Consider the following 27,988-nt stretch of genomic DNA (forward strand, 5'->3'; position numbering starts at 1 on the left):
CATCATGGACGACGTCGACACATCCACTGTCGCGCCAAGCATGATGAGCAGCACCACAGCCGCCTCGACGGCGGGAACCTCGTCACCCACCTCACCCCGCTCGACTGCCGACCTTCGCGCTGACCTCAAGGCCGCACTTGAGGCCAAGGAGGCGGCCGAGACGCGCACATCCGTCCTCGAAGCTGAACTAGCCCGTTTCAAGGACCAGTTTACGTTCGCCAATGCTGCCAAGGAGGCTTTGGAAGCGCAGTTGCGCGAGGAGATTACGCGCCGCGAAAAGGCCGAGGAACAGGTCGAATCGCTACGTGGTGCGGTGGACGCCGCTCGGCGTGGAGTGATGCAGCTCCAGAAACAGGAGAGTGATCGCGCTGCTCGTCGCCAGAGCGGATTGCTCGAGGAAGAACCGAGCAGAAAGCGCCAGAGTCTGTATCTCGGAAATCGGCGGCCTGTCAGCCAGGGTCCTCCCGAAGAGGAGAAGAAGGACGTAAAGCACGACAAGCTGGGCGGACTTCGCGAGCTTCGCCTCGGCTCTGGCGTGGGACACTCTAGAGGGATGAGCACGAGTCTTGGCGCGCCGCCGCTGCTCATCGACGACAACTTACCTTCGTCGCCCAGAAGAGCCGCCATCTCACCCAGAAGTCCGCACCACCCACGCTCGCCGGCCTCCAATTCCCCGCCACCCACCACAACCACTCTCACGCCACCCAAGTCTCCGGGCCTCGCTCTGGCGCCCGCCCCTCCGCCCCTGGCGATCCCCTCCACACCGGCCGAACGGCGCACCTCCGCCCTCTCCGTCGCTTCCGCATCCAGTCTTCAAGCCACTTCGCCAATCCTCCCAGTGACCAACGAGCATGTTGAGCAGCTTGAATCCGCGCGCATCGAGACCGCCGCGCTGCGCGCACACGTCGAGGCGCTGGAGATGAAGCTCGCTGAAGCGGATGAGGCGCGCGCCGCTTCCGACGATTGTCTGCGCGCCCTGCGCGAGTTCCTAGCGGCCGACCCTGAAGCCGGCGGTGGCAGCGTGTCCCTCCCGCCCCTCCCGCACGAGATAGGCGACGATGAGCCAGCGCCGGAGCCGGAGCCAGAGAAGAAGGGATGGGGATTCGGGCTATGGAACGAGACCCCGAAGCGGCGGGGCTCGTCTTCCGCGTCGATCGCGCCGTCAATCGCGCCGTCAACTACGAGCGTGACGAGTCCCCCGCCTGCGCCAGAGGGGCTTCCACCCGTCTTTGAAAACATGGCCGACCCCATGGCGCTGGACAAGATCCCCCCGCCTCCCCCGCCGAAGGAAGACAAGCCGAAGGAGGAGACCAAGGGCTGGCTCGGGGGCTGGCGCAGCACCTCCACCACCGCGGCACCTCCCCCGCCTGAACCGGCACCAGAAGGCGCCAATCTCGGCCGCAGCCTCACCTCATTCTTCGGGCGACGGGCACGGGCCGCCTCCCTCGCGGCCGCCAAGGCTGAGGCGGACAAAGCTGACGCCGAGGCCTTCAAGGACAAGGATGAGGATGCGCCGCTGTCGAGCGCGGTCGCTATTGCCGCTGGCGAGAGCTCAGAGTTTGGATTCAAGCTTCCGCCCAGCGAGAGCGAGGGGAGTCTCAAGACGCTTGCGGCGCGTGCTGAGAGAGTTTCGGGGGATGATGACACCCAGTCGAGAGTGGCGGCGGCTAAGGCTAAGGCTGAGGCTTTGGCGACAGAGCGGGCGGAGAAGAGGCGCGCTAGGGCCGCCGAGAGGTTGCCGGGCGCTATGACCGCCGACCAGATCCTGAAGGCGCGTGAGGTGGACGAGGCGAAGGAGGCCAAGGTCGAGACAACCAAGGTCGAGGCCAAGGAGCAGAGCAATGAGGAGAAGGAGGAGATCGGGGCCGATAAGGACAAGGATGAGAAGGAGGACTCGGGCCTCGCCTACCTCGAGGAGCCCAACCCTAAGCCCGACTCGAAGGACGCCAACCCCGAGCCCAAGTCTGACTCCAAGGACAAGCCAGCACTCTCCGTCTCCACCGCCGTCCCAGCGTCGACTCTCTCGCCCCCGTCGTCGTCGAAGTCACCAGCAGCCTCACGCTCATCTCTTGATTCCAAGTTCGAGACCAAGGCGCCCCTCCGCCGCCGCAACTCGCCCACGTCGTCCCCCGTCTCGCCAGCCCTCAGCCGTGGTGGCTCGATCTCGCCTACCATCAGCCGCGGGGTTTCGCCAAACCCCATCACTAACGAGCAGGAGGAACTTGCGGATGAGAATGAGGACGAGGATAAGCCCGCCAACGTGCCCAAGCGTCCGCAGAGGCGTAACGCTAGTAAGCGTGGCCGTGGGAGCGCCAAAGTCGCGAGGGGAAGGGGCAGTTACGTGTAGAAGTAGCTTAGAGGAGTCATGTACGCTGCAGTACGAGAATGGTCGTGGAGGAAATGCGCTAACCCGTCGTCAAGCAAGAAGCTAGAAAGAGGCCCGCCTCGACTAATACACCCTCGCGACTGATTACTCACGGTTCTCCCTTCATCGCGCCCATTCTTCCATTATCAGCGGGCGTTGCAGCCACCAGGCTTCTTGGCTCTGCTCTACCTTTCGGATTCTCAAGTCCTCGGTGTTCTCGATGGCCTTTTCTCAGTCTCTGCGGGTTACCTTCTATTCCACTCTAATCGCGCCTTTGTCTCCAACCCAACAGCCGTCCATTATCCAAGACTGCCCATTCTCCGACGACCACTCATTCTCGGGTGGCCTCCTATCCTCTGTCGCTCGTTTTTGGATCGAGAGGCGTGATAGAGGCCCGATGCCTGGCTGTCATGACATCTGGCGGCCGACGAGACGAGGCCTCCGTTTCCATTTCCCCATCATTCTCCCCTCCCATTCTGACCTCTCATTCTCCAACTCTCTCGGTCTCCCATTCTGTTCCCCGGCTGTCGTGTGCTCTTTTAGCCTCCCATTGTCCCATTCTAGGGCCATCTCTTATTCTCGCACCACTTCCTATTCTCGAGCGACTGACCACCCATTATCGCACTCCTATTCTCGAGCAACTGACTCCCATTATCGCACTCCTATTCTCGAGCGACTGACCTCCCATTATCCGACTCCTATCCCCACCGACGGATGTCACATAGGACTCAGGCTTCAGGTTTGAGTTCTTGGGTCCGGGGCGACGGCTACTCCGGCTTCTGGGACCGCTGCAGATTCAATCGGTGGGCTTTAACCTGTATCTCCACGGACACAACTCCCTATCCTTGATATGGCACGCCAGTTGTCATAGCATCTACAGCTTAGACTTGTCTATACATGAAGAGTATGGCGTCCGACTTGAACGGCCGTAACTGCCTCGACAACCAGTAATCTCAACTCACTCTGGTATCATGTTCATCCCCTGCAGAGCTGCCTAGCATCGTTGAGTATGCCCCACACCGAACCACCCACATGGACAATACACCCCAAGCGCGACCCTTAACCCCACTTCTATGCATGCGGTTATGACCGATACACAAACAACCCCATAACTGTACACGTTGGACATGGGTGTGCCGCCACGCCACCAGAACACTCCTTATCGTTCACATTGCGCCGTTCTCACACTCGCACGCATCCCTCGCACGTACCCCTAGCACCTAGATGTCGTGTCATTCTATTTCTTTTACTCCCATACTTGCACATCACGTCCGACTTGAACTGATACCTAACCACCCCATCCGCCTTCAGCAAACTGGCTTTGAACCCATCCCCAACCACACCAACTCTCTGCACCTCCAACTTCGGACCACCATTGTTCTTCCTAACCGAACTGGCATCGAAAGATATCCCCCAGGCAGCACCCTCCAACAAACTCAAATCAAGCCCACTGTAAAGACAGACACAGGAGCGAACAAAAAGCAAAATATTGAGCAGACTGGGATTCGAACCCAGGAACCTTACGGATCAGAAATTCCGATTCGGAATAAGCGAATTAAGCTTGACTCTGACTTCTTTAACCACTCGAACATCTGCCCGATGGTTTTGGACGGATTCCGCTGTGTATAGACCGGAATTCTGGGGCAATTGGCTGCTTGCACTATTGATTAAGGCAATTAGAATTGTATTAAACTCTGGAGCCCCAAAGTCCAAAATCTGAAGTTTGCCACCAAGCAGCGAGTTCACAAACACTGTGCGTGCACTCGACTGCGTGCACTCCACATTCATCTTCACCATCCTACGATGGCGCCTCGACACCCCCTCCCCCAAAGACCGAACGTTGGATATCCGGCCCAACACAACGCTTCGGGTGGGTATCCCGGTAACGCCTCGGGCGGGTACCCCGGCAACGCGTCTGGTGGCTATTCCAACACGACTGGTGGCTACAACGCGGCTGGGGGATACAACGCCTCGGGCGGCTATCCAGGCTGGGGCGCCGCCAGTGGAGGATACCCCTACCCGCAAGCACAAGTCAACGCAGCCTACGCGAGCGGCGGGTATCCCGGCTACGGAGCGGGCGCGTACGGCTACGGAGGGTACGTTGCTCACCCGTACGCCTCCACCCAGTCTGCTCAGTCGTCGGCGCAGGGACAGGGACAGTCTTGGCGCGGTCGGGGTGGGCAGAGCGGACGGGGCGGGCGACAAGGCGCAGGCCATCAAGCGGCGCCCAAGACCGAGACTGAGAACAAGAGGAGCGAGGAGGAAGAACGATGGGCCAAGTCCGGCGGCGCGTCGTATATCCAAGGAACGGGGATTAAGCTTGATACACCAGAGCAGATTGCTGCGTGGATCGCCGAGCGGCGGAAGAAGTTTCCCACTGCGGAGAGGGTTGCTGAGCGAGTGAGTGTGCTTGAGGAGAGGGAGAGGAGGAAGTAGAGGAGGCTGACGGCAGAAAGAAGAAGAAGCGGCTGCCATTGCGCGCGGCGAGAACCCGCGTAAACGAAAGCTTGATGCTGCACGGGCGGCTGAGGAGTGGGGTCGTGAGGCGAGTGTGGATGGGAAACCAGTTGGTGTGAGGGATGGGAAGGGGGTTGGCGCGCGTGCGCGAGGACGGGCGCGTCTGCAGGGACCAAGTCGGCCGGCCAAGGCGACCAAGGCCGATAGCGACACGGTCGACAGTGACTCGGACTCGGATTCAGGCTCTGACAGCGGCTCGAGTGACGTCTCTAGCGATGAGGACGAGGATGAAGATGAGGATGAGGGGAGTGACGACGCCAAGGTCGAGGACGAGGCCGACGAAAAGGACAAGGACAAGGAGGCCGAGGAGAACAAGACCCCAGCCAAGCAGGCGTGCCGCTTCTTCGCACGTGGGCAGTGTCGTTTCGGCTCCCGGTGCAAGTTAGAGCACACACGCCCCAACACCCAGAGTGTCCCCGAGAAGAAGGAGGAACCCAAGGGCCCACCCAAGCCAAGGCCACCTCGTGCGCCCCGCGGACCAGCGCCCAACGCTTTCGCCAGGCCATCGATGCTCGGAGCCGTAAGTCCCTCTTGAACTGTCTGACACCAGATCCTCGCCAATCCTATCGAGAACACCCTGTCTCAGCTCAGCCAGACTATCCGGTTCCTTGTGGCTAATGATATGTTGCACAGGGTTGAGGTGCGTGCTGGCCAGGCTGAAGAGGAGAGGCAGGAGAGGGAGAAGATTGTCGTCGTTGAGGAGGGCGGGCCGTAGTTACTGCCTGCAGCTTGTATCAATGCGTCATCCATTGTGTTCCGCACAACTGTAATCCAACCACCAGTCCCAGACACGCTCACACGAAACGATACCATATCCCATACAATGTCTACCGACGCCCAGGGCTCAACGAGCGGTCGCGCCGGCGCGGCCCACCACGGCCTCCGCGAGCACCGGCCGGGGCCTTGGCGAAGGCGAAGTCGCTGCTGTCAGCATATGTGGGCAACTTGGTAGCTGCTGTGTACTTTATCCGAGCATGGAGCAGGTCCTCTGACATCCGCGCGCCCTTAGGCTACGCTGCCCACTTTGTGCTTCCAACTCGACGCGTAGTACAGGTTCAAGAGCGACGGACTCAGCCGTCCTTGTGCATCCCCCTCGACCCACCCCGGCACTCACGTGTGGATCTTCTTTTCGAGGAACTCGGTCCCATCCGTCTCCTTGATCGCCGCCTCGGCCTCCTCCTTGCGCGCGTACTCGATGAGCGCGTAGCCCTGGTGTCAGCTACCGTCGGACAAGGTGAAGCTGCGCTAGTACTGCTTGGACAACAGGAGTCGCGGGCCTAACGAGATTAAGAAGGCGGAGTGGACGATATGCGGTGCCACGCAGCCGTTCCAGCCACTGAGCCAGTCCACCTTCCGGCTCCTCATCACCTATGCACACGCTTGGGGAACGCCCATCGGTCGGCGCGTCGCCACACTCACCATCACGTAACCCGTTCGCCGGTTCAATGCCATGGAGAGGTTGCGCACGTCGCCATACTCCCCAAACAGGTCCTGGAGGTCCTCCTCCGTCGACTCCTCATTGAGGCCTGTGACGATGATGATCCAGCCCTCGACGGCTGGCGTCAGCTACTACGGCACCAGAGTAAGCGGACGTACAGCGCGCGGCCCAGTCCGACTTGCCGTTGGCTGACAGAGAAAGGTGTGGATGTGCGTCGAAAGGAATGACAGGTCAGAAGCGCAAGGTCAGTATCAAAGCACAGCGTAGCGGCTGCGTACCGTCTCTCCGCGCTGCTGTCAGCTTTGTGTCCGGCGACTAGCTGAACTCACCGTCTGCGCCCATGTCGACGTCCGCCATCTTGATTAAGGAAGGTGTGGGGGAGATTGTCCGATCGATCTCGGACTTGGCGTGGGGGATTCTGGAAGCGCCCTAGTCAGATCCTAGAAGAGAATGTCGATCTTGAGCTTGTTAATGCGGCTGTTGGTGAGGAAAGTGGTTCAGGTAGTGTCAACAACTGAGTTGCAAGAGGCGTTGCGCGTTTCTACTTTCCCTAGGAGGCCAAAGTCACGTGGCAGCATATTACGTATGTTAGTCGATCAGTCGGCATACGAAGGTTGCCCATCAAGCACACCATCCTTGGTCAGCTCTTCATTACTTCCCAACTTGCCGACTTTCCGACTCATTCTACTCTCAATACTTCACAGTACTCAATCTATCTCAAACCAAACCTCCTCTTCAAATCCCCCAACTCACCATGTCCAACCTCATCGAGGTCACCTCCCCCGAACACTTCAAGGCCGAGCTCAGCAAGGACCTGAACCGGGTCTCGGTCCTCAACTTCTGGGCGCCGTGGGCTGAGCCATGCAAGGGGTTCAACGAGGCTGTTGCCGCTGAAGCGGCGCGTTTCCCGAACGTACTGTTCCTCAACGTGAGTGCGGACGGCAGAAAGGTTGTTCAAAGCCTCTCTTGAGCTCGCTCCTCACAAGTGGCGCGGAGCAAGCCAGCTGGCGTAACCCTCGAATGAGCTGACCCCAGATCGAGGCAGAGTCGCTTGCGGACATCTCGGAGAGCTTTGACATCGAGGCCGTTCCTAGCTTCCTTCTTCTTCGTGTGAGTCTGGTGGTTGTTTGGCTCCGGGGTCGTGGTGTGTTTTGGGCGGCCGTTACACCCGACGCGACTCTGGCGATGCAGCGAGAGGCCTTAACAATACCATATCCTTTGTTGTTGACGATGCTGACGGTACTTCTGACTTTCATTGCGACCGCCGATCTCCCACCTCTACCCACCTTGCTCAACGGATCAACCTCTCTCACCTTGCCTCCGCTGTAACGCTGTGTCGCGTTTCGCTTCGCTTAATGCTTCCATCTTGTAGGGCCACTCCCTCCTCGCCCGCCATTCTGGCGCCGACCCGGCACTTCTCCGCTCCATGCTCTCGCAGCACTCGGGTCAGCCCGCCGCTGCCAACGTCGCGAGCTCCGCTGCTGCCGCCGCGTCTGAGCCCGAGCGTCCCCGTACCGAGGAGGAGATCACGGAACGCTGCAAGGAGATCATGAACCGCCACAAGGTCGTGCTCTTCATGAAGGGCAACCCCAGCGCACCCAAGTGCGGGTTCAGCCGCCAAACCGTGGGGCTTCTGCGCGACAAGGGTATTGAGTTTGCCTGGTTTGATATTCTGAGCGACGAGGACGTGCGGCAGGGGCTGAAGCGCGTCAACGACTGGCCTACGTTCCCTCAGATCATTCTCAACGGGGAGCTTGTTGGTGGGCTGGATATTCTCAAGGAGATGGTTGAGAGTGGCGAGTGGGACGAGGTGTATGCCGACGAGGCCAAGGAGTAGGCTATAGGCTAGCTTCTATTGGGTGTGTCTGGCCATGTCTGGGTTGTTATATTTGCATGCATGTCTTTAGAGTACTCGACAGTGTGTGGTGCATGGGTTTGTGGCAGATTGGAATGTATGCTTGTTGGTTTCGTGCAGGCATTGAGAGAGTGAGCGGGGTTCATGATGGGCATGAGCACGGGTCGTGCATTCTGAGTTGTACGTCATGAACGTGGTGTGCCACAGTACTAAGAAAATCCAGGGGGGCCGGCGTTTTTGGAAACACCGAAATAGGAAGCCACGCGTGAGCGATGGTCTACGGTGCAGGTTCCTAGGTTGGCTTACAGTGGTAAGGTGGGTAGCGTGTGCGGCTTGCCCTCACTCTCGGCCCTTGCTCATCATCAACCTCCCCCTTCCTTTACCTCCCCCCCCCCCCCCGCCCCCTTTCTCTCCTTCTTAGCTGGTCGTTGCTATTAGTCGCAACTCATTCCATCAGCCACCCACAAACCTATTCCAACCTCATCCCATCCACGCATCACTCTTCACATCTCTGTTCATCTAATCCAAACCCCCTCCTCCCTCACGCGCCGGCGCCTTGTTCATCTCGCGACCCTCGCCAACTACAACGCGTTGACAATCTACTCCCCAGCTTGATTCAATCCAAACCCCCGTCATCCGGGGATGCATCGTTCCTAAGACTCCTCCCTCAATCATCCCACCTTCCCTCTTCCATCCCCCCTTATCCTCTCACGTCCATGTCCCACCCTCCTCCCGGACTGGGAGGCGGGGTCGCCAGGACCGGCCCTCCGCCTGGCTTTGGTAACAATGTCCAAGGTGGCGCTGGAAACAGCCCAGGCGCTGGTGGTGGCGGCAGTGGGGCCAACGGTGGCACCGCCGCAATCGTGCGCGCCCAAATCGTCTTCCTTTTGAGCACCCTTTCAGAAGACACGTTTGACAAGGCATCGCAAGAGCTCCGCACGGTGCGTACATCATCTCATGGTCGATCTGAACGCGACTGCTCGTGTGATGTGATGGCGCTGACTTTTTGCAGATGGCAAGCAACCACGGCCCCGAGATGTACCACCACTTTGTGCGCCGCACAGCCGTTGTTGCTGCGCCTGTCATCCAGACGCTCGTGCAACACTCGCAGCAGTACAAAGACGACCCCTCTGCGCCGCCGCCGCAGATCTCCACCACCGACCATGCCGCTTTAGCCTGGCGCCTCCTTGCGACTGAAGCTGTCCGCGCCGCGCGCGACGTGTCGCTCGCGCCCCACTACGTGGCCACCATGCTCTCGCCGTCGCAGGGCACGCCGCTCCCTCTGCCAAATCTGCGTCTCTTCAACCTCTCGCCTGCCGTTCTGTTCTCGCTTTCGGCGCTTGCCCTGGCCAACCCGCAAGTGTTTCCCAATACGAACCCTGCCTACGACGCCGTCAAGAACGACCTGCACCAGACATACCAGGGTGCGATGGAGATTCTTGGTTCGAACATGCCGTTCTGGGCTGGCAACATCCCAGGCCAACCGCAGGACGACATCTCGATGCAAGAGGCCCGCATCCTCATTCTTGCGTTGTACCCCTGTTCGTCACCTTCCTCCGACGACAAGTTGGCACGCCCAGCCTCTCCGATCAACCCCACTCTCCCTCACCATACCATCCTGAACTCCCTCCAGCGCGGCTTCATGCTGCAGGTCCTCACCCACAAGTTCAACGGGCCCATTATCCTGCACAACACGCTGCCCGCACTCCAGCCCGGTGGCGCTCCTCGCACGGTTGGCGCGATTCCTCTCGAGGACATCTTGTTCGAGCTCGGCGAGACCATCACCCAAGACGAGACCACAGTTGCCGCCGTGATTAAGTGCTGGTGGGGTCCCTATATCCTTGACGAGCCCGTCCCACAGGCAGTCTTTGACGAAGTCGTACACACCCTCCACGGTCTGTGTCGCGGCCTACACGAAGGCAGGACCACCGACACGTTAGCCGTTATGAAGGCGCTGGTCGAGACCACCAAGCCAGCCAACATCCACTGGGATGATGTTGTCAAGTCGTTCGACACTCCCTCTACTCCACTGGCGTACTCTGCAGCCCTCATGCTGGCTGCCAACCTCCTGTTGGTGCCCCCCCAGACACCCGTGCCTCCCATTGCTGCCCTTCTCCCGGCCTCAACTTCGGATAGGACGTGGATCAACATGTCGTCCCTGCTGTACGTCCTTAGAAACCTGTCGCAGTTACCTCCCGACTCGTTGAACCTTTACACTTCGCCGACTTCACCCCCTCCTGAGGCAATGGCGCGCATCGTTGAGCCCTACCCAGCCGAGACCAAAGTTAGCAAGGCAGTCCGCCAGCAGGCCAAGGACGTCCAGGCTGCAGGGCTGTGGAACACTCTCGGCCTTATCCAAGTCCTCACGCGAGCTTGCACGATGGCCGACTCTGAGGAGGGCCCCGAACGCGAGGATCGCATTGAGGTTGGCCGTCGTGCCACCGAGCTCCTCGACCGCGCGGCTTCCCTCGCACCCGAGCTCGTTCTGATCGGCCTCGAGAAGTTGCCCAAGCCGCTTCCACCCCCCATCCAGGCAATGCACCAGAAGATCTTGGAGATCTACCTTGTCAACCCTTACGCAGACCTTGCTTCAGCACCCCTCGTGTTCCAGCAGCTCTGGGACCTCAACCCCTCGGGACTCCTCAAAGACCTGGGCGAGTTCTATGGCGAGGACGAGAACAACCTTGGCAAGGTCGTCGAGATCGCGTGGGACCTCAACATTATGGACAAGCTTCTCGAAAGCGAGAATGTGCACTTTGCCCTTGACGTCGCCACCCTTGCAGCTAGCAAGGACTACTTCCACCTGGGAGACTGGCTTGCTGACACTGTCTCGGTCCGCGACCACGACTTCCTGTTGGCCATCTTCGACTTTATTGAGCACAAGGTCCGCCTGGAGATTGACCATCAGCACCAGCCCGAGTCGGTGCCCAACCTTATGTTCACGCTGTCGGACGATGCGTACTCGATCTTCATCCGCGTGCTACGCAACGCCGAGAACCTTGCGGCTGAGGACGTTCGCCGCTTCAAGATCCTCCGCACAGACGTACTCATCCTCCACCCGCGCTTGCTCAACCTTCGTCCCGGATCCAAGGAGGAACAGGGCTTCGCCGTTGCCACCTACAGCAAGACGATCAGTTCGCAGGTCGACGACATGTACCGTCGCATGTACTCGGAGGATGACGACCTTACGCTGGACAGCGTCATCGACCAGCTCACGCAGTACTCCAAGTCGAGCGACACTCGCGAGCAAGAGCTATTCGCGGCCGCTCTCCACTCGCTCTTTGACGAGTACAAGTTTATCAAGACCTACCCGCACCGTGAGCTCACGATGACTGGCATCCTCTTTGGCGCGATCATCGACTGTCGCCTCGTCAAGGACACGCCAGCGTTCGTTGCTACCCGCTACGTTGCAGACGCCTGCAAGACTGCGCCCCACGAGCCGCCCTACCAGTTTGGCGTCAGTGCTTTGGGCGTCCTCCGCGCATCGCTTGTCGACTTCCCTGGTCTCTGCAGATCGCTCCTTGAGATCCCTGCGTTACACGAGTCGCACCCTTCCTATATACAGGAGATTCAAGCCGCGGTCGCAGAGCGCGAGGAGCTTGACCAGCAGGGTGGCGTCAAGCTTGCCTTCCCTGCGCTCAAGCTTCCCATCCTCATTGAAGAGGGCGACGACCAGTTCCGCGAGCCTGACCCGATGACGAGAGACAAGATCATGTTCATCGTCAACAACATTGCCCCAGGCAATTACGAGACCAAGTCGCTGGATCTCCTCAACCTCTTCGAGGATCAGTGGTCACGCTGGTTTGCGCAGTACTTCATCGATGTCCGCGTCAGCATGGAGGCCAACCGCCACGACCTGTACTACAAGATCCTCGAGCTCCTCAACAATCCGCTGCTTGAACGCCATGTCCTCTGGGAGACATACCGCAAGGCTCGCGACTTGCTCAACGACGAGAAGACGCTCACGTCTACCTCAGACCGCCAGCACCTCAAGACGGTCGCGACATGGTTGGGCCGCATCACTCTCGGCCGCCGACTCCCAATCAAGTACCGCGAACTCTCCCTCAAGGACTTGCTCATCCAGGGCTATGACAACAAGCGCCTCATCGTCGCCATCCCGTTTGTCTGCAACGTTCTCGCAGCATGCCAGGGCTCGCTCGTCTTCCGCCAGCCCAACCCGTGGTTCGTCGCTATCATCCGCGTCCTCGTCGAGATGTACCACTATGGCGACCTCAAGCTCAACATGAAGTTTGAGATCGAGGTGCTCTTTGGCAAACTCGACATCCAGCTGGAGTCTGTCGCGCCGTCGGAAGTGCTCCGCACCCACGTTCCGCCGCCCCAGCCGCAGCAGAATGTCCCGAACCGCCTCGAGCAGGAGCTCCAGCGTCACCTCAACACGAACGAGTCGTCGAACGGCGGCCAGCGGTTCAACGACACCAACTTTGACGAGCATTACACTCGCTTACAGGCGTTACAGAACGAACACGCTGTGCAGCAGGCGCACGAGCAGTTCATGAACCATGTGGAGCAGTTGATCGCCGACCTCCCGGAGCAGCTGCGCTTCAACTCGGACCTCGGCGTTTTGCAAGCGCCGACGTTCAAGCGCATCGTCTTCCACTCGATCGAACGCGCCATCCGCGAGATTGTTGCGCCCGTGGTTGAGCGCTCAGTTACCATTGCGGGCATCTCGTCGCGCGACCTCGTCCAGAAGGACTTTGGCACCGAGGGCGACTCGACCAAGATGCGCAAGGCAGCTCACCTCATGGTCCAGAACTTGGCCGGCAATCTCGCTCTCGTCACCTGCAAGGAGCCGCTGCGCACCAGCCTCATGTCCCACATCCGGTCCCTCGTGAGCCAGAACGGCTTCACCGAGGAGAACGTGCCGGACGGCGTCATCGCGGGTGTCGTCAACGAGAACCTTGACATTGCGTGTAACGTCATCCGTCGCGCTGCGATGGAGAAGGCCACGCGCGACATAGACGTCAACCTCCAGCCGCAGTTTGCCGCTCGCAAGGCCCACCGCGACTCGCGCAGCCAGCAGCCGTTCTGGGATGGCGCGTCGTTCGGCGTTGCCATATCACACACGGCGCTTCCAGACCCCCTGCGCCTCCGCCAGGGCGGCTTAACCGCGCAGCAGCTGCGCGTGTACGAGGACTTCGCCGAGTCGGCCCGTCCCGAGCTGCAGGCTGCCCAGCAGGCTGGCGCTCACGTCAACGGTGGTGAGGGCTATCTGCAGAACTACCGCGAGTTGGGCTTTACGGAGGGCAACCTCGCTCCCGCGGAAGCCAAGCGCGGCCCGTCTCCGCGTTTCCAGGACGTCCTCGAGCCGACCGAGACTGCGGTGACCCTTGCGCCGCAGAACTCGATCGAGAAGATTCACGAGGTTATCGGGGAGATCGAGAAGGTTATTGTTAACACGCCGGCCCAGGGCCTTAACCAGCTCGAGGATGACCATGACCTGCGCAACTTCATGCGCAACGTTATTGTGATTGGACAGTCGTCGCGCGAGTCGAGCACTCTCAACATTGCCCAGAAGATTGTGCAGTTACTCTATAAGACCGACTCGCCTCTCGGCCGCGAGGTCTACACGGTTCTCTTGCAGCAACTCTGCGTCGTCCAACCCAAGGTCGACCGCGAGGTCAAGCAGTGGCTCGTCTACGCCGAAGACCCGGTGAGTTTTGTCTGCCTCTCTATAGCTAACGGACAGCGCAAGTTCAGCGTGCCTGTCACGGCTGTACTCATCCGCGCGTCGTTCATTCGTGTGCCTGAGCTCGACGCGCAGCTCGCCAAGCAGATGTCGCGCGGCTACTCGCCGGATCTCATCAACTTTATTGCGCAGCTCATTCGCGAGTGCTCGCTCGGCCCGCAGGCCATCGTCACGCGCAACGCATTTGCGATGTGCGTCACGCAACTGCTTAAGGCGCAGGACCACGGTCAGTTGACCCCTGCTGCGGACCAGCTCCTGGATGACCTCCGCGGCGAGTCTATCCACGACAACAAGGCCACCACCGTCGACCCCAGCGTCCAGGAGCGCCTGCAACACTACTTCTTCGAGTGGGTGCGCCTGTTCACCGAGAACCCCACGTCTCCAGAGGTCTCGTTTGTGCCTTACATCACATGGCTGCAGAATGACAACATCCTCAGTGGCGAGGACGTCTCCACGGCGTTCTACACGTCGGCGATCAAGGCTGCCGTCGAGTGCGACATGAAGTCGGAGAACGGCCAGTGGTTCGGTACTGACTCGCTGGCCAAGCTCATCATCCTCATCGTCAAGAACTATGGCGACAAGAGCGGCCCCGGTAGCGTTACTCGCACCGTCTATTACTTCAATAAGATTGTCACGATTATGTCGTACAGCCTTGTGCGTGCACAGCTCAACCCCGACGAGCCCTTCGACCAGCGCCCGTGGGCCCGTTTCTTCACGAGCATGCTCGCGGAGATTGCGTCGATCGAGGCTTCGCTGCCCGAGACGGCTCTCGGCTGCCTCAAGAGCATTGCCAACGTGCTCGGCATCGTTCAGCCCACATACGCGCCGCGCTTCGCGTTCGGTTGGTTCTCGATCGTCTCGCACCGCCTGTTCATGGCCAAGCTCCTCGTCGCACCCCGCCAGGAGGGCTGGGCCGACTACCACCGCACGCTCATGTGGCTCCTGCGCTTCATGTCGCCGTTCATCACTGCCGACGCCGACGACAACAACAACAACATGGGCCTGGCAGCGCGCAGCCTCTACAAGGCGACACTGCGCATCCTGCTGGTGCTCATGCACGACTTCCCGGGCTTCCTTGTCGAGTGCTACCACACTCTCTCGACGGCCATTCCAGCCCACTGCGTCCAGCTCCGGAACATCATCCTCGCGGCGTTCCCCGCCGCCGAGGCGCCGCTGCCGGACGTGTACAAGCGTCTCGAAGAGCTCGTTCCGGAGATGCAAACGTTCCCGCGCGTCCGCTCTGACCACGTGAGTGCGCTCAACTCGGGCAACGTCAAGAACGCCATCGACAGCTTCGTGCACAACACGTCGCCGAACGGCGCACTCATCGTGTCCGAGCTCAAGAACCGAATCGCGGTGCAGAAGGTGCTCCCAGACAACGCGACCACGACGGTGTGGAACCACACTCTGCTCCACGCAACCGTCTTCTACCTCGGCACCTCGGCGGTCCACCGGCACTACATGCACACGGGTGTCGCCGACTTTGACCACAAGGACCCCGCCGTCTCGCTGCTTCTGGGTCTCGCGCACTCGTTCGACGCCGAGGGCCAGTACCTCATCCTCTCGGTGATTGCGGACCAGCTCCGCTTCCCGTCGGCCCACACCTCGTTCTTCGCGCAGCTCATGCTCTACATGTTCAAGGTGTCGACAGACCCGCTCATTGCGATGCGCATCGCACGCGTGCTCTTGGAGCGCGTCATCGTCGCGCGCCCGCACCCTTGGGGCCTCATCGTCACATTTGTCGAGCTGCTCGAGAACCCGGCCTATGGCTTCTGGGACCAGCAGTTTGTGCGCGCCGACGACGAAATCTTCCTCATGTTCCGTCGCGCTCGCGAGGGCTTTGGGGCGCAGCCGCTTTAACCTCTCCTCTCCAGGGTTTCCATCGGCTTTTCATTATGTTTGTGACAGTAGCATCCCCTCCTTCCCCGTCCCCATTCTTCTTGTGGGCCGCGACTCACACCCCTCGGTGACGCGTCGGACTCCACCCGATGCGGCGCTGCCTCGGCTGCCGGCGCGGCAAATAGAGAGAGAGAAGGGGGTTCCGTGAAGATGATACCCTGGTCCACCTGGGCCGCTGTAATAGCCTCGCGCGGCGGTATACAACTGCTGGCGCGCGAGGCCCTTGTATACTAGTCACTGCAATGCATGGCACGTCCACACCTGTAGCTAGTGCGGGGCTGATAAGTGTTGGCGATGATGCCCAGTGGCGGAAGTGACGGGGAGCGCGTTAGGCTAACGTGTGGCGATCGTGGCGACAGATGGAGCGCGAGTATTGCAGGCAAGCGACGGGCGATGCGCAATAACTTCTGCAGGAGCGCTGTAGTGAACAACCCGTGCTTCCGCCCCAGCCATGTGTCAGCGGATGGAAAGATACATACAACGACATCTATCTACTAGCTCCCAACACTAACAGGCGCATAGGTCCCATGTGCGGCCATCTCCCTCTGGCGCTGGTAACCCAGAATCCGCGCTTGCAGCGCATCGGGAAGCAGAGCCTCGCCCCATTCGCGCAGGTCAGTCGGCTGGCCACGTGTCTGGATGGCACGCTGGAGTCTGTGGTCAGCTCGACTCTACAGATCGTTAGGCGCCTCACTTCGCCCGCACCGCCGCAAATAGCAGCATCCCCACGACGAGAAAGAGGAAGGACGTGACGATGATCTGGTCGCGGGGACTGTCGCGTTCTGCTGTCAGCCTGGAGTTGGGAGGGGATTCACTGAAACACCGCGCTTCGACGTCACCCTCTGTTCCAGTGCCTGTGTCTGTGTCGAGTTCGGGGACGGTCGCGCCTGGCGTCAGCTGATCAATTGGGTGGAGAAGACTCGTGCGGACGGATAGAATATGAGACGGGACGCCGATACCGCGGGCACCTCCTTGAGCGCTCGCTCGCCGTAGCCCAGCTCCATCGGAACTTTGAAACTCCAGCTCGACGCCCAGAACCACATCCGCGCAGTTCTCCCTCACTACCTCAAGACCCACGTACCCTTACAGATCGGAAGCTTGAGGTCGAGGCAGAACTGTCGGGTGCAGCTCAGACATGGCTTGGAGAGGTCGACGTTTGGCCGGTCGAGTGCCACGATTGTCGAGTTGGAGAAGCAGATGCCTGGGGTCAGCTTCACATCTCTCCCATTCAGTCACGCACATTTGCAGTAGCTTGTGACACTGAAGAAGCCGGCGTACACCGGGATGAGGACGGCGAGGGCCGCGATGAGGAGCGATAGCCGCATGTCAGCGATAAGAGGTAGTTTGAGCAAAGGTAGGATAAGTCAGAGTGGTTGGATCGGATGTGCCGACCGATGAGGTGGGTGGCGGACCCCCGTGCCTGATATCATGCTCCTCACCATCACTCGACTGGTCAAGTCCCCCATCCCATCATCATCTCAAACATCCACATCATCCCTTTACTCCATCAGTCTCCCCCACTCCAGCAATGCGCCCACGCGTCTGACGGCTTTGATCCCCTCCTTAACCTACCAACGCCGCCACCATCCCTCCCCCGGCAGTCCGCCCGGCCGCCATCATGGCCGAGCGCGGGCACCGCGACCGTGACCTGCGCGACCCCGCGTCGCCGGCCGCCACCCCAAAGGACTCGCCCTCCTCATCTCAGGCTCCGTCCGTTCATCCTCTTGCCTTCCTTCCGAACCTATTTGGGCGGCGGAGCACTAGTCACAAGACAAAGGCGCAGCAGGGCGTTACCCGGATGAGCGTTGACGAGAGTAATCCTCTCGGCAGCCCACCGGCAGGCACCGTCGCCTTGCCCTCCGTCTCCGCCGCCGCCGCCTCCGCCGCGGGTATTACTAGCCCGGCAGGTACTGGCGCCTCGTTCGACCTCAACACTGCGCTCACCCTCCTCGCGCCTGGCGCGACCAAGACCGTTGCTGAACTAGTCGAGATTGTCAAAGCCACCAGCGTCCACCTCGCCAATGCCCTCCTCGACAACTCCACCACCACCACCCCCGGACTCACGGAGCTCGGACTGAGCGCCGCAGACCTGCGCACACTGTACGCGCGTGCCATGGAGCTCTCCGATCCGAAGCAAGACTACAACCTCCGTACGGCAGCAATACGCCTCCTCGCAGTCCTCCTCGGCGGTGCGCCGCCCCGTGACTCTGTCCTCGACGAGAATCCTTACGATCTCCCGGCCTCTGTCTCTCGGCGCTCAATCTATCGCCTTATCACCGCCTTTAGCGGCGGTACGCCGGGCAAGGAGGCCACGAACCAGATTTACGTCGAAGTGGGCGCGCTCAAAGCGCTCACTCGCGAGGGCACCACCGTGGACGGCATGGAAGGCCTCATTGGCTGGATGCTACGCACGTTGACCAACCTTGCACCGTACTGGATCCAGTGGTGCTCGTCACCTGCCGACGGGCCGGAGACGGACGGCAAGGACATGCCTTTCGGACCTATCAAGAGCGCGAGCGCCGCAGCAGCGGGCGCCGCCTTGATCGACCTTTTGGACAGCATTGTGCAGAACCGCATCGCGCTCTTCGCACCAGGCGATCTCTCGCAGATTGTTCGCCCTCTCACCGAGTTTGTGTGGAAGGGCATCGAAGTCGCCCCGCCAATCCCTTCTTCAGCGGAGGGCGTCTCCTCGCCATCCATCGGTCACCGCCCCACCCCTCCGACTTCGTCAACCATTACCGCCGTAACCCAAGCAACGCGCAACCGGATGGAAGTGCGCCGCACGGCCTCGTTGACGGTGGGCCGTGTCGAACCGTTTCCCCCTGGGGCCGGTATCAAGCCGCCCAAGTCGCCTGTGCGGGCTGCGGCGACCAGACAGGTCAAGTGGAGCGGGCCATTCAAGAGCGTCTGCTCGTTAGTGCACATGCTGCTGGAGAACACGACCATCAACGACGACGTCTTCGACGAGATGTTCGGACTCCTCTGCTTCGTGTTCGGCCAAGACGAGACAGACGTGATGATGGACGCCGACATGCAGCTCGGCACTAACGATCTCGTGCGCACCATGCTCAGCACCAGGTCGGGCCGTCGTGGCGAGCTCGCATTGCGCAAGGCGCTCGAGGGTAAGCTCGTACTCACACCGACCGGCGGGCGCAGGACGATCGACATAGACCGCAGGGTCACGCGTGGTGCGGTCATCATTGCGCGCATGGCGGTCGAAGACCGAGAGTTCCGCGCGCAGTGTGGACTCAGCTTCTCGAGTCTGTGTCCGTCGCTGATTGCCGCGGAGAGCACGTCACGTTACCCTGGCAAGAGTGATGCGTGCCCAACGGAGTGGGCCAAGTGGGCGCCGGTGGACCACGAGATCCTCAACTTCCTCGACGCGCACCTGTCCGCGCTGGAGAGTGCGACGAGCGTCAGCGAGCTAGCGGTCGATGACGCGTGGACCGAGGGTGAGGCTGCGAGTGAAGTGCTCGACGCACTCCGGCCTGTCGCGGAGGCAGGGGCGGGCAGCATCCCACGCACACTGCTCACGGGCGAGGGCTCGCCCCTCGCGGCGCATTTCTCGAGCCTCACTCACCGCATCCCAGCCTCTGTCGGCCACCTCAACTCGCTCCTCCATTCGTCGTCGTCGTCCTCTGAGAGCCCGTCTCCTGCTCCGCCTTTCTACCACCCAAAGTACATCGCGCTCCTGCTTGATCTCGGCACTCATCTCGACGAGGACGCGGCTGCTCTCGTTATCGACTACTACACGCGCGAGTGTCTCTGTCTGCCGTTTACGAGCGGGTGGATCCAGAATATCTGGCAGCTCCTCAACACGTTTGGGTTGCACTATGACCTGCCCCTTGCCCGAGTCCGCGTCTCCAACCTCCTCTACCACGACATTTACGGGTATGTGCAGGACCTGCCTGAGCATCGAGCGACTCTGGTGGAGCACGTCATCGTGCGTTACCTTTCCCAGTGGCTACCAGACGAGACGGACAACGTCTTGCTGTCCGAGGCGCTCGACGTGCTTGTCAAGGCCGCTGTCGCCGAGACTCAGGAGAAGGACGAGGATCGTCGTCGTGCGCGCGCACTCAAGCGTCAGGTCGAACTGGATGCCAAGGACGCAAGCCCCCTCCCATCCCAGGGACTGGTTGACTCGGTATCGAGTGGGAGTTTCAACGCTATCCGCTCTTTGATCACCAAGCTGGCGATGACGAGCCCGTGTAAGGAGATGATGAGCCATATGGCCTCGCGCGTCTCGGTCGGGACTGTGGCGTCGAGCATTGTGTCGCCCGCATCATCCTCTGTTATCGAAGGCATGACGAAGGAAGGCAGGGGCAGCCGCGAGGGCAGGCCAAGAGAGCCTGGCGGCTTGCGCTCCCTCATGCGCACGCTGTCGCCAAGTGGGGCTGCGGGTCGCACTTCCCCGCCCCAGCAGAACGTCAGCGCAGTCCTAGCACAGAGCGAGGAATACTTTGCTGGCAACTCCGGTCGCTCGCAGCACCTAAAGTGCAAGAGTTTGCTCGCGGTCAAGTCGCTCATCGCCATCTTCACAGGGCTGGCTTTCACCAGTCCTCTGGCGGGGAACCAGTTCTCCATCAGGACGGCGCGTACACCCGCCAGCGTCCGCTGCATTGAGATCTACCGCGACGTCCTGCACCTCCTTTACAGCATCAACGACGGCGCCGGTCGGCTGCCCGCCAAGTGCCCGCGCGGGCGACTAGTGGTCCTCCAATGGGCGATGCGCTTGCGCGCGGATCGCAAGCACCGCATCCTCTTCCGCGCAGACCTGAATCGCTTCGTCATGCCGTTCGCCGAAACACTCTACCGTACCAAGGAGACCGAGGGGGCCATTCGGGCGCAGCTTGAGGCGGAGGAAGCGAGAAAGCGTGCACGTGCAGAGCGCACCTCTGCGACCCAGCAGGCCCGGGATGACGATCGCGGGCGGTCGCGCACTCACGAGCTCAGCGCTGGTGGCCGATCTCGCTCACGTTCCAAGGCGGCGGGCGGGCTGCTTCGCGCTCCAGGTCATGAGCGACAGGAGAGTTACAACCCACTCTGGGTGTTGCCTGAGTATGTCGACTTCGAGGCGCCGCCTGACAACCACCCTTCCGAGACGCTACTCACATACGATCCCAATCACCCGAGTCTGCAGACCAAGGACGCACCGCTCGTAGAGGGCGCGTGGCTCCCCGTGTCCGAGTATGTGCGCGTATTGAACGGTATCCTGCGGTGGGAGAATGACTGGGAGCTCGTGAGCTATGTGCTGTGCTACCTCCCTCAGCAGCTCGGCAACAAACATTTCTTCCACGGTATACGTGCGACCAGAGAGATCAAGGGCCTTGTGCGCGTACTATGCGACGGCATTCTCGAGACGGAGACGCGATGGGAGCGGCGGTACAACATTCCGTCGTTCATCCGCCGGCCGCACATCAACAACATGGCTTACCAGAGCCTCTCGATTCTCGTGTCGTATCGCAGTGTGCTAGATCGCGGCCAGAGCGAGCGCCTCGTTGCCGCCTTTGTCAACGGGCTGGAAGCGAATGCGTTAGTCGCCAAGCCCTGTATCCAGGCTCTCACGATTTGCATCTACGAACTCGAAGGTTATGTCGCGAAAGCACTGCTGCAGATCTTGCAGCGCGTGCAGCAGATCCTCTCGATCCCCAACGTCGCCGTGCACATCCTCGAGTTCCTCGTGGCGCTCGGCAACAGCGTCCTCTACCGCAACTTTACGGACGAGCAGTACCGCCAAGTGTTTGCGGCGGCGATCGGCTACATCGCCGAGCACAATGCGCGCTCCGACACGAGTGACAAGGACTTTGCCGCCAACCGCGAGTCCTTCACGCTAAGCCAGCATGTTATCGGCCTCGCTTACCACGCCATCTATCTGTGGTTTCTCAACATCCGGGTGTCGCAACGTCCTCGCCACGTCTCGTACCTCGTCAAGGGCCTCTTGCACGCGAAGAGTCAGCGCGGCGCCATCGACGAGCGCACAGAGGTCTGCTTTGACTGGCTGGCACGCTACACGTACGGCAACGCCGACCCGAAGCCAGCCCAGAGCTTCCTCTCCGAGGCCGTCATGCTCAAGACGAACAACCAGGAGATGGCACCGAAAACTGTATCCTGGATGCTCGGCGGCGCTATCGTGACGGTCACCTCACATCAGCGGTCTGGCTGGGCGACGATCACAACGACGCGTCCGACTGGCCAGACGAGCGTGGTTGCGAAGCTAGAAAATGTCCCTCTCCTCCAGCTGGGCGAGGACAATGCTGATCTTGCCACCGTTCCCGCCTTCTTGATGGCCAACCGCCAGCTTCGACGGGACGTTAACGACATTCGCTCCACTGTGAAGACGATCGAGGAGGGTGATGAGGGCGAAAGCGAGGACGAGAAGGAGAAGGAGAGGGAAACGGAGAAGAAGGCGAATGAGGAGGGGACGGACGACGAGGACAAGTACGACACCGCCGCGGCCAAGAAGGACTTTGACCCGACGGCTGTGGACATTGTCACTGTCAAGCCGCCGCCGCCGAAGGACGAAGCTGCCGCCAGCTTTGTGTGGAGCGGCGCTACGCCGTCCCAGCGCCGCAAGGACGTGACCGTCGACCCGTCATACCTAGCGTTGCAGCTCCTCTCAAGCTACCCGAACAACGACCTGACCGTTCCGCGCGGCGTCCTCATTCCCTCGACACCGAAGCACGAGCGTGCAGTCAGCGGCATCATCAAAACGAGCGTAATCAACACATTCAAGATTGCAGTTCTGTATGTCGGACCCGGTCAGACGAACGAAACGGAGATTCTCGGTAACGTCGACGGCTCGCCGCTCTTCCTCGATTTCCTAGCGGGCTTGGGCCGCATCATCCGTCTTAAGGGCCAGGTAGACGTGTTCACGGGTGGCATGGACCGCGAGAACGACACGGACGGCCTATACGCTTACGCGTGGTGGGATGACCTGGCACAGATGATCTTCCATGCCCCGACGCTCATGCCCAACTTTTCCCATTTCCCCGAGTACACAAACAAGAAGCGGCTGGTGGGTAACGACTACGTCAAGATCATCTACAACGAGAGCGGTGTCGACTTTGCCTTTGATACGATCAGGACGAGCTTCAACTTTGTCAACATTGTCATCAGTCCGTATGCGACGCGCGACGCCGCCGACGCCGGCTCCCTCCTCTCGGCATCTACCTCAGCTCCCGCACCACAGGAATACGGCCCGCCGCGCGACGAGTGGGGCGGCGACAGCGAGGACTTCTTCAAAGTCGTCCTCCAGGTCCGGCCTGGCATCCCCGACTTTTCACCAGTTGGGGAGTACAAGCTCGTATCCCGGCGCAATTTGCCCATCCTCGTCCGCCAGATCGCGCACCAGGGCAACTCGATGGCCCTGCGCTTCCAGCATGTGCAGGGAGCGGTCGATTCCGAGTCGGCAGAGTACATCACTGACTGGCGCACGCGGTGGCGGTCGATGCAGCGACTTCGGAACATGTGAGTTGCGAGCGTGGTGCAGGGATTGAGAGGAGAAAGGACATCGCTGACCCCAGGCTGCCCAAAGAAGCACCGCCCAAGGACTCACAGGAGGCCGAGGAGCTGCTCCGAGAGTACGTTCTCAGCTGCCGCAGTTGGACCAAGCTGACATCAGTTTCTCGCGCAACTTCACGCCTGTGGTGGTCGACGAGACATAGAAGAACCCAAAATGTGGAGTAATGCCATAATGCCATGCACAGGAATGCTTGCATAGTCTACAGTGTGTGTGTTGTCAACGGGAGGTCACCAAGTGCGCTCCATATCTAGTCTGGTTGTCTATCATCCGTCTCTCTCTGCTTCCCTCCCTGCGTCCCTCCCTCCATCAGCCAACCTGGGCTCTCCACTGCTCCAACCTCACTTCCCTTCACTAAGCACTCCTCACGCCGCGGCCGCACGTGCCTCCCGGATCCGCAGCTCGCGCAGCAGGTCTGCGGCCGAATCGCGTTCTGGGAGGTTTGACGCGGCGACCTTCTCAAAGTACTGCGCTGCAAGCGCCCACTCGCCACCCTCGCCGCTCTCCCACTCGGCGACGGCCAAATAGCTAGGGGCCAGCGCAGCGAGCGGGGCCTCTTCTCTGATGCCCAGGGCGAGGATCTTCTTATGGCACTCGACGGCCTTGGCGGGCTCGCCCTCGGTCGTATTAAGCACAGCGAGCTTGGCCAGAATGTCGGGTGTCTGCTTGTGGTCGGCGCCTAACAGAGCGCGCGTGTGCGCGCTGATAGCGTCGGGGATACGTCCGAGGTGCTCGTACACTGTCGCAAGGGCTGTCCACATCCTGCAGTCGTACGGACGCAGGGTAGTGGCCTGGTTATAGTACTCGACTGCGTAATGGGCCATGTCGAGCAGCTCGTATGCCTGCCCGAGGCCATACCACGCGCGGTAGTCTTTGGCGTTGACGTCGATCGCCTTGCGGTACGCTTCGATGGCCGCGTGTGTGTTCTTGAGCTCGACGAATTCGTGTCCCATCAAGGTCCACGCGGGTAGATAGTCGCGGTTGAACATGAGCGCACGCTTGAAGTACTGAATTGCGCGCGTGTGGTCCCCGCGCGACGAGTAGTAGTTCCCAATGAGGGTACACACCTCTGGTCGGTTACGGTCGATCTCGGCGTACTGGTGCGCCAGCTTGGCCAACTTGGTCTTCTTGTTCACAACATACAGCATGTTGCTGTATATGTCAACCTCCTCCATGCGGAAGGGATCGACCTCCTGTACGTGGTCGAACTGGATCTCGGCTTGCGAAAAGTCTTCCGTCAGCCCGGCTAAAGCTAAACCCACCCCGCATGTGGTAGTACACCATGCCCTTCTGGGCGAGGAGGTGCACACTGCCTGGGAACGTCTCGAGGAGGTCGGTGATCATCGTCATCACCAGATCCGTGGCGGTGTGGAGGTCGAGCATGACGTTAATAGCGAAGAAAGTACGCATCACGCCTGGTGGGAGCCGCTCCTTGATCTCGATAAACTGAGATTAACTCGCGAAAACCATTAAACAGCATACCTTGTCTGCCGAGTCAATGAGTTGAGCGAGCTGCGTCCAGGCGCTCCAGTTATACGGCCGGCCCTTGACGCTTTCCACGAAACACTCGACGGCTGCCTCGCGCTGTTCCAGCCGCAAGTGAAGCAATCCTCGCAAATAGAGGAGGTACGGGTCGGTATCGTCCTCGAGTTCGCCCAGCAGCTTGTTGAGCGGCGGGAAGAGGGCGTGCCGTTCCTGCTTCGTGTCCAGAAAGTGCCCGAGGCTCTCCTGCGCTTTCCTGTCCGCGCTGAGGTATGCAGAATAGGTGCGAAGGAAGCGAGCACGCGGTGATTGGGCGCCTTCGAGGGTGGCGACGACGCGGTCATGCTCCTTGATGTCGTAGTAGGTCTTGGCGAGCTCGAACCTGTCTTCGTCCAGGACGTCCTCCTCCGTTTCGATGTGCAGCGACACGTCACTCTCAAAACTCATCTCAGTCATTATCGACTGTCGTCCCCTCGGCAGGCCAGCCTGCTGCGCCGGAGGGGAGAAAGGAAGGTACGCGCGCATGCGCACCTCTTTTGGCAGCGCGGCCAGCAGCTCGCATGCCCTGTTGTCAGTTGTGAGGGAGGAAGTGTAACTCACCACTTGGACGCGACTAGCAGCCCACGGTCCTTGAGCTCCCGAATGGTCGTGCGCAACTCGTGCGCGATCTGCGCCTTCTCATCTAGTGCCAATGGCGCCATGCTGGATGAATGTGAATGGTGGGATGGTGATTGTTGTTGTTGTTGACGTTAGTTACGCGATGCCACACGCGGCGGTACCAAAATTCCCCGTCCTCGATTCGCCACCCAACGAGACGAGACCCATCCTCCTTGAACTCTTACTCGTCTCATCCAACTCCACTCCATCATCCACAAACCGCCGAGTACAGTAATCTCCCCGAGTGATTGATTCTCACCATGTCGACAGGAAAGCGTGGCAATTGGCGCGATGCGTATCTCGACCGCGAGCGGGATCGAAGCAGGGACGGGCGCGGACATCGCGACGACCGCGATCGGTATGCACGCGACTACGACCGACCCCACGACGACCGGCGTGACTGGAGGCATGGCGACAAGCGCCGGCGCGACGATGCTGAGGAGGGCGAGTACGTCTCTTCACCTTGGAGAGCTGACATAAGGATAACCTCCCCCCGCAGAAGTGCCAGCCCCATCCGTCCTAGTATGCGCGAGAGCACACGCCGTGCTGAAACTACATCTCCCCGTCGAGACTTCCGCTCGCCCCGTGCTGATTTTGAGCGCTACCGCGAGCCAGAGAGACACCGCAGCTTCAGTCGTGACCGCGACCGCGACCACGGCCACCGCGAACCGGAACGGCGTGCGCCGTCACCAAAGAAGGTGAGGTTGGCTGAGCCAAGGCCTGAACCCGAGCCGGAACTGCTTGCAGAGGATGAGGAAGAGAACCCCGAGAAGAAGCTTGCGGAGAAGCGCCGAAGGCGGGAGGCGATCATGGCCAAGTTCCGGGCAGGCGAGGTTGCCAAGCCACCCCTCAGTGCTGTCACCAGTGCCGCAGGGTCACCTAACTCTGCCACGCAGCCTCTTCCGTCTGGAATTGAGAGCGTCACGAGCAACGGGATTAACAGCCAGTCGGGTAAGTCGGCTAGCCTTCGTCCCGTAAAGCTGACGACTGGCGCTACCCCTCTCCTCAAGGCGCTTGGTACACGTTCGGTCACCGGCGCACCGATCAGCGTTTCTGCGCCTGGCGTCAGCGGAGCAGCCACGCCGCTTGGCTCGGAACCATCCCTCCCCTCCACACCTTTGGGGAAGGACTTTGATCTCGAGAAGCATGGTGAGAAGCACGGTGCCGAGGCTGGCGAAGGCGTCTCTGCTGCTGAGTATGACGACGCAAGAGATAAGGCGGAGCGCGGTGCGCGCGTCGACCCAGCCAACAAGCCACCACCAGCCGAAGACGAGTGGGAGGAGGTCGAGATTGAGGTGGACGACGAGGACGACGACATGGACATGTTCGCGGCTTTTGGTGACGAGGAGCCCGTCAAGAAGAAGCGCAAGATCAAAGTGCGCCGGCGTAAGGACGGCACAACAATCCAAGCGCCGGCTGTGCAGGCCGCGCTCGAGGTGGTCGACAATGTAGACGACACCGAAGGCTACTACCGCATCACGCCGGGTGAGATCCTTGACGACGGGCGGTACCAGGTCACGGTGACGCTGGGGAAGGGCATGTTCTCGGCGGTCGTCAAGGCCAAGGTCCTTAAGGCTGTGGGCGGTGAGCGCCCGGCGGACGTCGTCGGCCGCGAGGTTGCGATCAAGCTCATGCGTTCGCAAGAGAGCATGTATGTCGCTGGGCGAAAGGAGGCGCAGATCCTCAAGCTGCTCAACGACGCCGACCCGGAGGACAAGAAGCACATTGTGCGGATGGAGCGCACGTTCGAGCACAAGGGCCATTTAGCGATCGTCACCGAGAGCCTGAGCATGAACCTCCGCGACGTCATTAAGCGATTTGGCAAGGACGTGGGTCTCAACATGCGCGCGGTGCGTGCATACGCGCACCAGATGCTGCTCGCGCTGAGTCTCATGCGCAAATGCTCGATCGTCCATGCCGATATCAAGCCGGACAATGTGCTCGTGAGCGAGAACAAGGCTGTGCTCAAGGTCTGCGACCTGGGTACGGCCGCCGAGGTCTCAGACGGCGAGATCACGCCCTATTTAGTGTCTCGATTCTACCGTGCTCCAGAGATCATCCTCGGCCTTCCTTACGACACCGCCATCGACATCTGGGCGATCGGGTGCACGCTCTTCGAGTTGTACACGGGCAAGATCCTCTTCCCAGGCCGGAGTAACAACCACATGCTCCTCCTGCAGCAAGAAACGAAAGGCAAGCTACCCCACCGGATGATCAAGAAGGCCCAGCTCGGCGCGATGCACTTTGACGAGAACAACAACTTCCTCTCGGCCGAGACGGACCGCATCACTGGCGCCGACGTTGTCAAGACGGTTGTCATCTCCAAGGCGACGCGTGACCTCCGCTCCCGCCTCATGCCGAGCTCGAGCGTACAGGCCAAGATGGGCGTCGACGAGCTCAAGCAGCTGCAGCAGTTTGTCGACCTGCTCGACAAATGTCTCATGCTCGACCCGGTACGGCGTATTTCGCCACGCGAGGCGCTGCTCCATCCCTTTGTGACGGGTCAGCATGCGCATGCGTGAGGGGCGCGTCAGCCGCATGCGAACGCG

The 27,988-nt window shown here is 60.5% G+C and overlaps 9 protein-coding genes across 9 annotated transcripts; 6 read left to right on the forward strand and 3 right to left on the reverse strand.

Moving 5' to 3' along the window:
* Nucleotides 1-4: 4 nt before the first annotated feature.
* On the forward strand, nt 5-2,347 carry CcaverHIS019_0703950 (uncharacterized protein; the record flags this gene model as incomplete). Its single annotated transcript, XM_060603824.1, has 1 exon — nt 5-2,347. The coding sequence occupies one exon, from the start codon at nt 5-7 to the stop codon at nt 2,345-2,347; it is 2,343 nt and encodes a 780-aa protein (XP_060460079.1).
* Nucleotides 2,348-4,168: 1,821 nt separating this feature from the next.
* On the forward strand, nt 4,169-5,597 carry CcaverHIS019_0703960 (uncharacterized protein; the record flags this gene model as incomplete). The annotated part of the gene is made up of 3 exons (XM_060603825.1): nt 4,169-4,765; nt 4,818-5,402; nt 5,433-5,597. The coding sequence occupies 3 exons, from the start codon at nt 4,169-4,171 to the stop codon at nt 5,595-5,597; spliced, it is 1,347 nt and encodes a 448-aa protein (XP_060460080.1).
* A 112-nt stretch (nt 5,598-5,709) lies between these two features.
* CcaverHIS019_0703970 (uncharacterized protein) lies at nt 5,710-6,677 on the reverse strand (the record flags this gene model as incomplete). Its single annotated transcript, XM_060603826.1, has 6 exons — nt 5,710-5,803; nt 5,997-6,091; nt 6,302-6,438; nt 6,479-6,508; nt 6,599-6,610; nt 6,650-6,677. The coding sequence occupies 6 exons, from the start codon at nt 6,675-6,677 to the stop codon at nt 5,710-5,712; spliced, it is 396 nt and encodes a 131-aa protein (XP_060460081.1).
* Nucleotides 6,678-7,074: 397 nt separating this feature from the next.
* On the forward strand, nt 7,075-8,157 carry GRX3 (uncharacterized protein; the record flags this gene model as incomplete). The annotated part of the gene is made up of 3 exons (XM_060603827.1): nt 7,075-7,248; nt 7,356-7,430; nt 7,693-8,157. The coding sequence occupies 3 exons, from the start codon at nt 7,075-7,077 to the stop codon at nt 8,155-8,157; spliced, it is 714 nt and encodes a 237-aa protein (XP_060460082.1).
* A 734-nt stretch (nt 8,158-8,891) lies between these two features.
* Nucleotides 8,892-15,742, forward strand: CDC39 (uncharacterized protein; the record flags this gene model as incomplete). Its single annotated transcript, XM_060603828.1, has 3 exons — nt 8,892-9,116; nt 9,188-13,846; nt 13,883-15,742. 3 exons carry the CDS (start codon nt 8,892-8,894, stop codon nt 15,740-15,742), a joined length of 6,744 nt encoding a protein of 2,247 aa, XP_060460083.1.
* A 533-nt stretch (nt 15,743-16,275) lies between these two features.
* CcaverHIS019_0704000 (uncharacterized protein) lies at nt 16,276-17,106 on the reverse strand (the record flags this gene model as incomplete). The annotated part of the gene is made up of 5 exons (XM_060603829.1): nt 16,276-16,435; nt 16,476-16,563; nt 16,597-16,668; nt 16,863-16,982; nt 17,022-17,106. The coding sequence occupies 5 exons, from the start codon at nt 17,104-17,106 to the stop codon at nt 16,276-16,278; spliced, it is 525 nt and encodes a 174-aa protein (XP_060460084.1).
* A 293-nt stretch (nt 17,107-17,399) lies between these two features.
* TSC2 (uncharacterized protein) lies at nt 17,400-23,445 on the forward strand (the record flags this gene model as incomplete). Its single annotated transcript, XM_060603830.1, has 3 exons — nt 17,400-23,248; nt 23,305-23,361; nt 23,403-23,445. 3 exons carry the CDS (start codon nt 17,400-17,402, stop codon nt 23,443-23,445), a joined length of 5,949 nt encoding a protein of 1,982 aa, XP_060460085.1.
* A 220-nt stretch (nt 23,446-23,665) lies between these two features.
* cut23 (uncharacterized protein) lies at nt 23,666-25,483 on the reverse strand (the record flags this gene model as incomplete). The annotated part of the gene is made up of 4 exons (XM_060603831.1): nt 23,666-24,531; nt 24,563-24,746; nt 24,783-25,347; nt 25,383-25,483. 4 exons carry the CDS (start codon nt 25,481-25,483, stop codon nt 23,666-23,668), a joined length of 1,716 nt encoding a protein of 571 aa, XP_060460086.1.
* A 216-nt stretch (nt 25,484-25,699) lies between these two features.
* On the forward strand, nt 25,700-27,961 carry PRP4 (uncharacterized protein; the record flags this gene model as incomplete). Its single annotated transcript, XM_060603832.1, has 2 exons — nt 25,700-25,887; nt 25,939-27,961. 2 exons carry the CDS (start codon nt 25,700-25,702, stop codon nt 27,959-27,961), a joined length of 2,211 nt encoding a protein of 736 aa, XP_060460087.1.
* Nucleotides 27,962-27,988: the final 27 nt, after the last annotated feature.

This window comes from Cutaneotrichosporon cavernicola (assembly GCF_030864355.1).
Source record: "Cutaneotrichosporon cavernicola HIS019 DNA, chromosome: 7b".
Classification (NCBI taxonomy): domain Eukaryota; kingdom Fungi; phylum Basidiomycota; class Tremellomycetes; order Trichosporonales; family Trichosporonaceae; genus Cutaneotrichosporon; species Cutaneotrichosporon cavernicola.